General features: G+C 37.7%; 1 protein-coding gene across 1 annotated transcript; it reads left to right on the top strand.

Moving 5' to 3' along the window:
• Positions 1-508: 508 nt before the first annotated feature.
• TDRD15 (tudor domain containing 15) lies at positions 509-6,391 on the top strand. Its single transcript, XM_038133767.1, has one exon. The coding sequence runs from the start codon at positions 512-514 to the stop codon at positions 6,389-6,391; it is 5,880 nt and encodes a 1,959-aa protein (XP_037989695.1). The 5' UTR covers positions 509-511.
• Positions 6,392-9,930: the final 3,539 nt, after the last annotated feature.

The raw sequence follows: 9,930 nt of genomic DNA, 5'->3' as shown, positions 1-9,930 counted from the left end.
GATAATCTCAGTATGTCCTTGCAATTGGGAGAACCTTAAATATGCTATTGGTACATTCAGCCAGAGGAAACAGTAGAGTGTGGAGCTATAAATTGTCAGTGATTTGTAGAAGTGATTTAGACAGAAAATGCAGGGTGAGTAGGGGATGACTCCTTGGTCTTTTACGTATTACAAGGAAGGAGAAACAGACTGGAATACCTTGGTGTTATTGTGGGAGCAACATTTTGGTTAAAAATTAATCTGAGGTGATAAAAAATCTGTTGCCACGTGAGTAAATCCAGAGGTACTGTTTTTCATGTTACCGGAGCATGTCTTCACTAGAGAATTGCGTGGAGTGTATCCCAGTTGCTTAAAACATGACATTCTTAAATGTTTAGTATATGTTTTAGCCAGTATTTTAATAATATGCTGTTAAACCATTTTGAAAACAAATGTCATGTAAGGAATTAGTTGGAAAGAAAAAATACAGAAAATTACTGAGATGATCATACTCTTTTTCTTTGCAGACAGGATGGAATCTTTGACTCCTTCACCAGACTCAGTAGATAAGAAATTGAAGATAACTCATGTAGAATGCCATCCTGAGTGCTTGGTTATAGTGTTCCAGGCTCAGTACAACGTAGGATGTGAGCTTGATTATTTCATACTACAAAATGAAATACAGCGTGTGTTCAAAGTAAAAGATGATGTCTCTGTTGGTGGATCTTGCTTGGTGGAAGACACAGAAGGAGAATGGCATAGAGGAAGAGTTCTGAGAAAAAAAGGGAATATCTGTGAGACTTTTCTCATAGACACTGGACATGTGTTGGCTGTGGAGGAAACGCATCTTGCTGCTGCTAGTGATAAATTGTTTCAGCTGCCTCCAAAGGTGGTTTTGGGTGTTTTTGCAAGCATACTGCCTCTTGGAGAAAGATGGGGTCCAAAAGCCGTTAACTATTTTTCATCTCTGGTAGGATTACAGATCACTGGTCATGTGAAGGCTGTTACACCATATCAGCTGTTTATTCTAGAAGTGCCTAAGATTATTACTGATGTTCTTGAACTGCAGCTAGGTAAATTTATTGATGGAGATTCATTTTGTCTTGTTGTAGAAACTTTAAGAGCATTGCCCCAAGGAATGCTTTGTAAGAGAATGCCACAGCTGTTGACACAGAAGTATCCGTTCAGGGAGTTACTTACCTTAAATAATTCTGAGAAACCAACAGACTTTTGGCACGTCCCAGATCAGCTCTTTCCATGTCTACCTGTTGGCAGTAAAGAAAATGTAAAAATAACTGGTGCAGTAAGCCCAAATAAGTTTTATTGTCAGATACAGAAATGGCAGAAGGAGCTGGAATGTCTGACAGGAGCCATGCGTTTGTACTATGAAGCTCTTGTTGGAGAAAATACCACATCTTGTGATAGTTTCGGGCTGCTCTGTGCTGCCAAGAGGCAAAACGGACAGTGGCATAGAGGAGTGATAAAACAGCTTCTCTCTGACCATGTGGAGGTCTGGTTTATGGATTTTGGCATTATTGAAGCTGTGCCACCTAGTTTGATTCGGAAACTGAAAGCTGAGTTCATGATGTTACCAATGATTTCATTTCCGTGTACGCTGTCTTGTTTTGGTAGTCAGGATGAGACAGTAGTAAAATTTCAGCTCAAGGAACTTACACAAGCCTTAATAGGACAAACCTCTGTGTGTGTGCAAGTTGATTTATACAATAACACTGAACGCTTGTATTATATAACGCTGCAGAAACAAAATTTTGGCATTAATGCTGAGCATCCAGAAGACCCGAATGAGACAGCTCCACCATGTGTTTCGCTTTTGGAAACAAAACCCAGAAGTATTGCACTAAACCACAAAACAAGTCCTGAGAGAAACAATTCATCTAAGAATTACTCTGGAAACAAAGATAAAAAAACCTCCTTACCTGAACGGGACATTTCTTTCTCCAGCCACTGCAAGAGAGTAGAGATGCAAATTAACTCTTTTTATGGAGCTTTTGTAGTATACGTCATAAATCCATCTGACTTTTGGATTCAAACATGTAGCTACCAGAATGAGTTTCATGCCTTGATGAAAAACATTGCCTGCACATACAGTCAGTATAGAGATGATGAGATGGTCCTTAAAAAGCCAGAACCTGGGTTGCTGTGCTGTGCCCGGTACAGCAGGGATGGGTGTTATTACCGGGGTGTTGTCACAAAAGTGTTCCGTGTTAGCATTATGGTTTACTTTTTGGACTTTGGAAATACAGATACTATACCTTGTCACTATGTGAAAACTTTGCTTCCCGAGTTTTCTGATTTGCCAGCTTTAGCTATGTGTTGTTCCCTTGCTTGCACATTTCCTGTTGATGGTGTGTGGGTTAAAAAAGAAACTGATTTCTTTAAAAACGTGGTGTTGAATAAACCACTGCTACTTCATGTCGTTGGAAAGAAAAACAACAAGTACGTTGTTAATGTGCAGTGTCATACTGGTTTCCTGCAAGGAAACGTTTCCACGTGTATGGTTCAAGCTGGTTATGCTGAGTATCGGCTAAAGCCACCAGATTCTGTTGTAAGGGCAGCAAAAAAGCGGCACAGCGGGAATCACCTCAAATGTAAAAAAGAAAAAATCAGTGCAGAGAACACTAGTAATATTTGCAAAAATAAGGTGTCTGGAAATGGAGACATGCTTCAGAAGGAAAAATCATTAGATGTGCCGCCAGTGCCTAGAGAATCTGTTGTGCCATCCTGTTCAGGAGAAGGTGCTGTCTCTAAAATGCTTAAGTCGGTATGTGAGGAAAAATCAGTTTATAAGGAGCTTGTGTTTAAACCAGGAGCTGTTCATGAAGTGGTATGTTCTTGCATCTTTTCCCCAGCAGATTTTTCATGTCAACTGCAAAGCAAACTGCCAGAGCTAAATAACTTAATGGGACAAATTCAGACGTACTATAAAGATCATACCAGTCCCTACAAAACTGGACAGGTTGCCTGTGTTGTTAAGTATCCCAAAGATGGGGAGTGGTACAGAGCAACTATTGTGCAGGAGGTATCCACAAATGAGGTTGATGTGTTTTTTGTAGACTATGGTTATCAGGAAAGAGTTTCACTTAAAGATGTACAGGGTATTCTTCCAGATTTCCTAACTCTAGAGAGTCAAGCATTTCGATGTGGACTTAAAAATGTAGTCTTACAGACTGACTCAATTAATTGGTCTGAAGAAGTGTATAGACGATTTGAAGACTTCATTTCTTCCTCTAGAGGACCGCTGACTTGCACCATTTATGCTCTTGTTCTTGTGAGCCCCAACTGTTTATACAATGTAGTTGACTTACAGACTCCACTTACTAGTGTAGAGGAATTCCTCAGAGAATGTGGTCTCGCCCAGTCTGAGTGTGTTGGACTGAGAAACCTTTCATCTTTGGGTTCTTTGTACACTTTTTGCTATTCATCTTTTAATATAAAAATTGGAAGTGAGGAGGAGGTTTATATAACTCACATAAATAGTCCTTCAGAATTCTATTGTCAGCTTAACCGCAACTCTGAAACTCTTGAGGCATTGATGAAGAAGGTTAGTGACGTAAGTAAAATGTCAAGTAATGCAAATTATTGTGGCAATACACGACTGTGTATAGCCAAATATGTGGAAGATGGTCTCTTTTACAGAGCTTTGGCTTTTCCTGTAGAATCAACATCCTTTCTGTTGGTTGACTATGTGGATTTTGGAAATAGGTGTATGGTGGAGAGAGACCAGTTGATGCCTATTCCAGATTCTGCCACTGACCTACTATTCACACCCATGCAAGCTCTTAAATTCTGTCTGTCAGATCTTAGGGGGACAGAATTTCCAGCAAGAATTACTACATGGTTTGTGAAAACATTCCTTGGTAAACTGCTGAAGGCTGTAATTTTATCCAGAGAACCAGATGGAAAGATGGTTGTGGAATTGTATGATGGACAGCTCAAAGTAAGTCAGAAAATTAAAGAAAAGGTATTGGAAGAGTTGGCACAGGAAAGCCGTACGGAAGAATTTAGAAGTAATGAAGAAGGGATATGTCACATAAAAGATGACAAAGAAATTAATAAAGTCAGTGTTAAAGATCCTGAAATACTTAAATTGAAAACTGAAGTGAAATGCCAAGCCTATGATGAGTATTACCAGGCAGATACTGGTGAGAATTTTGGAGATGAAGAACAAACTGCATGTAGCACACCAAAGTTGTGTAGTGGAGTCTCGAAACAGCAAACTTTACAGGACAGCAAAGAGCAAGGTTTTAGAAATATTTTCAGTGCTCTTCTGGAGAACGGAGAGGAACATTGGATTGGACAACCTGCTTCTCATTCCCTCTCTTATTCTGCTTTACATTTAAAGGAAATAACTGTAAATGCTCTCTCTGAATCTCAGAATGAAAGACCAAATTGTACAGGTCAACAAGAAAGCAGTAATAAAAGTGTACCTACATTAATCAGCCTTCCTCAACGTGACATCCAGGTGAATACCGAAGTAGCAGGTTATATTTCTCATATGAATAGTCCATCAAGTTTCTATGTTCACTTTGCAGAGGATGAAAACTTAATAATAAAACTAGCAGACGATTTGAATGAAAGCTTGGAGAATAGAGGTCAGGAGAATTGCTTAAATGAGCTCATGGTAGGGGATCTTATTGTTGCAGAGCACGACGCTGATTGTTTTTACTATAGAGCAGTCATTAAAGCTCTGAAATCGGGAAACTCCTATGAGGTAGAATTTATTGACTATGGTAATACTGCAGTTGTAAGTTCATCAAAAATCTGCAGGATTCCAGAAAAGTTCTTAACTCTGCCAAGGTTTAGTGTTCATTGTTTCCTTAGCAGTGTAAAAAGTGTTCCTGTGGAAAGCTGGACTAAAGAAAGTGCTGCATGTTTTTCAAAAACAGTAAGTGACAAGCCAGTAGCTTGCAAGTTCTTACAGCAGCATGGAGAAAAATGGGAAATAGATGTAATTTGTGATGGAGAGTCTTTGTCTAACAGCTTTTTGCATAAAATAGACAGCATAAGGTGGAATAGCACATGGGTATTTTCTTTGGAAAATAAGCCTAAACAACATGGTAATCCTCGAAAGTCTAAGAATAGTGTAGGTGGCCAAAATAAAACCAAGGCTCCTGGGATGAAAAATGTTTCTGTAAAACCCTTAAGTCTCCTTCATCAGGTTTTAAATTCTGGACAAGTAGAAGCAGCAGAAGTAGTTAATATTTCAAAGAGTGGAGAATTTTATGTGCAATTACTTAAAAATCTGGAAATACTACATGAGTTAAATGTAATGCTTGACAAAGAAGCCCAAAGAAGTGATTTGCTTAGAGTGGATGACATTGAACAGGGTCTGGAATGCATTACACAATCTGAAAGGAACTTAAAATGGAATCGATCAAAAGTGATAAAGAAATTTGTCAGGGAGAAGTTAATGCTAGTTTTTTTAATGGATTATGGCACGTGTGAGATGGTGTCCTTAAATAATGCAAAAATGCTCAGTGATGAGATTAAGAGTATTCCTAAACAAGCTGTTTATTGTAGGTGGATTTGTTTTAAAAACCTGAAGAAAATTCACTTAGACCATGTAGTAAATGCACTTCTGGATTGTGAAATAAGGATCTTGTTTTTGAGATACTTGAAATCATCTGATATCTGGGAAGTAGATATTTTAGTAGGAGAAGTTACGCTTCAGGAGTATTTGAACCAGCTCTTAAGTCATTGTTGGACAATTGTTGGACCAGAAAAATGTAGTAGTACAAACTGTAATGAGTTTGATACGTCATTCAAGATAAATTCAGTCATGTGGATGCTGCTGCATAGTGGCAGAACATATCCTGGGTGTGCAACTGCAGTTACTGATCCTTCAAACTTCAGCGTCCAGTTTGAAATCTTCTTTGATTGCATGCGAAACTTGTCCTTGCTGCTCTCTGACCTTCCTGACAACTTGCCAGCTCTTCCAGAAGAACTTGTGATACCAGGTACTAGCTGCTTGATTGAGTTTGGGCAGGAAGCAGAGTGGTACAGGGCAGAAATCAGTGAAGTAACAGATCAGTCTGTTGTTCTTACATTTATTGATTATGGCTTTCTGAGGACCATACCTTATTCTGATATCCATAAACTTAAAGTTGTTCCAGAAAGTCTGTTATACTTGCCGCGCTTGGCACACTCTTGCTCTTTGCATGATACAGTTCCTGGGAAGGGGGAGCACTGGAGTGAGGAAGCTATACTTATGTTTCAGCAGCTTCTTCATAAACCAGGTCTGATATTTCATTTTATCCACTATGGCTCTGAAATGAAGCTAGAGGTAGATGTTTTGTGTGAGGATAGCAATCTGTCTGATGCCTTAATTGCTGCAGGCCATGCAGTCTGCTCTCACAGTAGGTGCTGTCCCATTGCAGTTGACAGACTCTAATCAGAAAAAAGAATTGCAAGTGAAGTGGCCAGATTCTAGTTACTGTGCTTCCCTTTGTGAACCAATATAATTATGATGACAATTCTGATTTTGCTGACAGAAGTCGGGCAAAGAAGAGAAACAAAAAAGGTTTTTGAAGCACAACATTAGCTATAAAAAAGTTTCAAAGAAGAGAGTGTGGTTAAGTGGCTGCTGGAATACCATTAACAAAGGATCTGAGTTTACAACACTAAAAGGAAGGAAAACCTACAAAAGATGGACAGTACTGTGAGGATGGAATTTTCTCAGCATTATGGTGACAAGAAAAGTGAAGTTTACATAACACAAAGGAAATCTGCTACCAGAAACACTGGCTGAGGCTTGCAATTCTGATGTTCTACAGTCTGGAAAGACAATGTGTGAAGCTACTGTCAAAGAATTAGTTGAATGATCAGTAGGTTGCAGTTAGAAAAGCACTACTTCAAAAGAAAATAAACCAAACAGCCTTTTTGTTGGAATGCTCTCAAAGTTTTTGTATATGTACATATAATCTTTATTTGCAGTAACATTTGGTTTACAGGGTGATGTCTCCATGTTTTTGATGTTCAGAAAACAAGGATGCCAGACATATTATTTTCTTTGGTTCTGATTCCAGAGTTTCCATGTGAGAAAAGTTTCAATGTTCACTATGAATAAGCCGAAAATCTGGATCTCCATTTATTTGAGAGACATGCATTAGGTGGTTTACAATTAGTTCTTGGTGTAGAGATGCTATTGCCCCTTCTGAAGGATCTCTTACTATCTTAGTATCATCATTTTGGGATTTTTCATTCTAGCAAGTGTGCGTGTTCCACTGATACTTCTTCATCTTCCTTCCCATCAGAATGAACAGAGGGAGTTTTCTCCAAGTGCTTAGTCAATACACTGTAAAGTCAAAATGTCGTTTATATCAAAGGAAACATTCAGAACCTTTTATTTTTTTCTCCTTTGTGGGAGGAGGAAATCTCAAAACTGAAAAGTGATGGTAATACTGTGTATCTTAGAAGGGTAGTTTTTTTCAGTATCTAGTCTGAAATTGTAAGAATTTGTCAGCTGTTTTTCTGATATATTTGTTTATTTTTATTTTTTTTTTTTGCCCTCATCTCCTTCCTCCATTGTTTGGACAAAGTATGAAGTATCCTGAAGCAATGGGGTGTTTCCTTTGTATGCCCTATGTTTGTTTGAATTTCAGTGACAAAATGAATACAACCCTAATTGTAGAAAACATATCTTAGGCATCTCTAGAAGTAAACAAGATGTAATAACACACGTGCCCTTTTCCCTCCTGTCCCCACCTCCCACCCCCTCCATAATGTATTTAATTTATGTGAAAACCTGAAAGCTTTATCTGGAAAACAGACCCTTTTTTTTTTTTTTTTTTTTTTTTTTTTTCTTCCAGTAAGAGACATGTCTGGGAAAGTCAAATAAGAGGTGAGACAATGCCAGTTGATCTTTACAAGGCTCACTCTGCTGGTGAATTATTCTTGAAGCTGATATTGTTTTCATTGTACAAGTGAAAAATGCCCATTACTAACAAATCAGAAAATGTGTAAGATAAAACTCCTCAAGTAAATACTATTTAAAATATCAGTAATATTATGTTAATATAGTAACTAGAAAAAAGGGGTGGGGGTTGTAACCATTTATGATTGTTTTCTTTATATTGCATTGTTTCTTTATATTTCAGAATTTCAAGGTTTTCCTGCTAAAATTGTAAGCTTACCTGGCACATTCTTTGTCAATAGTTAGACATACTGTTAGTATAAAACACAAAGGTTGTATTGTGCAACATTACTCATGTTGAGTGATGACTTTACACTTGCTGTGCTGGTTCATTGTAGTGCCACGTAGAGGCACTGACACTTACATATTAATTAACACTGATTCTAACTTCTGGCTGTCTTTCAGTTGGAAAAGTAGGATCTTGGGCATCTGTTCTTTTTAAAAATCATTTGGATACCCTACATGCAGGCATTTGTGTACAGTAATATGCAACTTGCATGTTTTAAGTAGATTTTTTTTTTTGCTTATGTATAGTGTGCTTTAACTTGTATGTAGTTGTAGAATATTGCATCTCTAATGTTACAAAATGGAGCCTAGAAATGATGTATGAATAAGAAAAAAATAAACAGCTGTGTGTACTATTTTTATGTTTTGCAAATTGCAAATGTTAAGATTTATTTGCAAGAACGTGTGTTTTGTTTTCAACTTGTAATGAGACTAGCTCGTGATAGTAATTCTTTTACTGAAGGTCTGATACTCAAAATGCTTCAAGTAAAAATCAGATAATTGAAAGTATTTCAGGATTATACTGCATCTGTAAATATAAAGAATGTCTTGTTGCCGTTGTTGATGCAGATTCTCAGAAGTGCATTACAAGGACGTGTTATGATAGTTAGATTAAGTTGCTGGGAGGTCTGGCTGTGTATTTTATGCCCATTCTTTTTTCTCTGGTATGTAACTCTGCTGTTAAAACATTTTTCTTGTAAGAAGGAGAATCTATACTCAGAACCTAGTTGGAAGAAGTTGTCAATTATTTAGCATGTAGAAGTTAAGGTATATTTTTCTATTTGTTCTAGAATGAGCATAAAATGCTGAACAAATGCAGTACTTTCTGTAGTAGTAATTTTTTTTGCTGAAATTTAATTTAAAAGTAATGTTTATATTTTTTATATTTTTTGTATTTATTTATACTGTATCATTGATGACTGTGATTATTTTTAGTCCACAAAAGTGGTAAGAGAACCAGTTTCATTTGTTCAGAATTCAAAACTTTCATGTGTATACTGCCTTTTGATCATAAATAAAATGAATACTAAAAATAATAAATGAAGTGCTTATCTCTGTGTAACTTGCCCTGCTTAAGATATTCTGAAGTTTTCTGTGACCTTTGCTGTTGGTGAATGCATTGGAAAATACCTGAAGCCACATAAGTATGTGATGCGTGGGACTTCTAAGGGGAAGTACCTCTTGCTGATTTTGCTGAACATTTTTGGCTGATTTAGGAGTAACTTTGCACTACCTCCAGAGGAAATGTGCCACCAGAACCAACTTGAGCCACCAGAAATTGTGCGCCTGAGAGTTGGAGACAAGATCCTGGAGGATTCATGTAGGAAGAGAGGCAAAGAAGGAAAAGGCTTCACTGGGGGTAGGAGACGGGTGGTTCGGGTGCTTTGGAAGGGCTGAATAGTTATTGAATGTTTGTATGAGTCAGGCAACATAGAAATGTAAGCTTTCAGGCAGAAATCGAGGCTTCAGTGCTAAACTAGTGTGTTAAGATTAGTTTTCAGTAAAAAGGAAATTAAGTGGGAGTGTAGTGTTTGAGGAAGAGCTCCTAGAAACTACCTAATTATCATTGGTTTCATAAAGGCAAATTCAAGGATGGAAAAGAGCCTTTCACAGTGCTTTTAATTACCTGTAATGTCTGCAGAGGCCTGCATGTGCGTGCTTGAGGGTGTTGTGTTAGCTGCAGACCGAGGTCTGGATACAGGTTTCACTCTTCCACAGACAACTGCACTTCT

The sequence above is a fragment of the Motacilla alba genome, chromosome 3 (assembly GCF_015832195.1).
Source record: "Motacilla alba alba isolate MOTALB_02 chromosome 3, Motacilla_alba_V1.0_pri, whole genome shotgun sequence".
NCBI lineage: Eukaryota > Metazoa > Chordata > Aves > Passeriformes > Motacillidae > Motacilla > Motacilla alba.
This window is presented reverse-complemented; position numbering and strand designations above follow the sequence as displayed.

What these genes read in the sequence shown, in the direction of transcription:
- TDRD15 (XM_038133767.1), top strand. Translation starts at nt 512, where the DNA reads ATGGAATCTTTGACTCCTTCACCAGACTCAGTAGATAAGAAATTGAAG.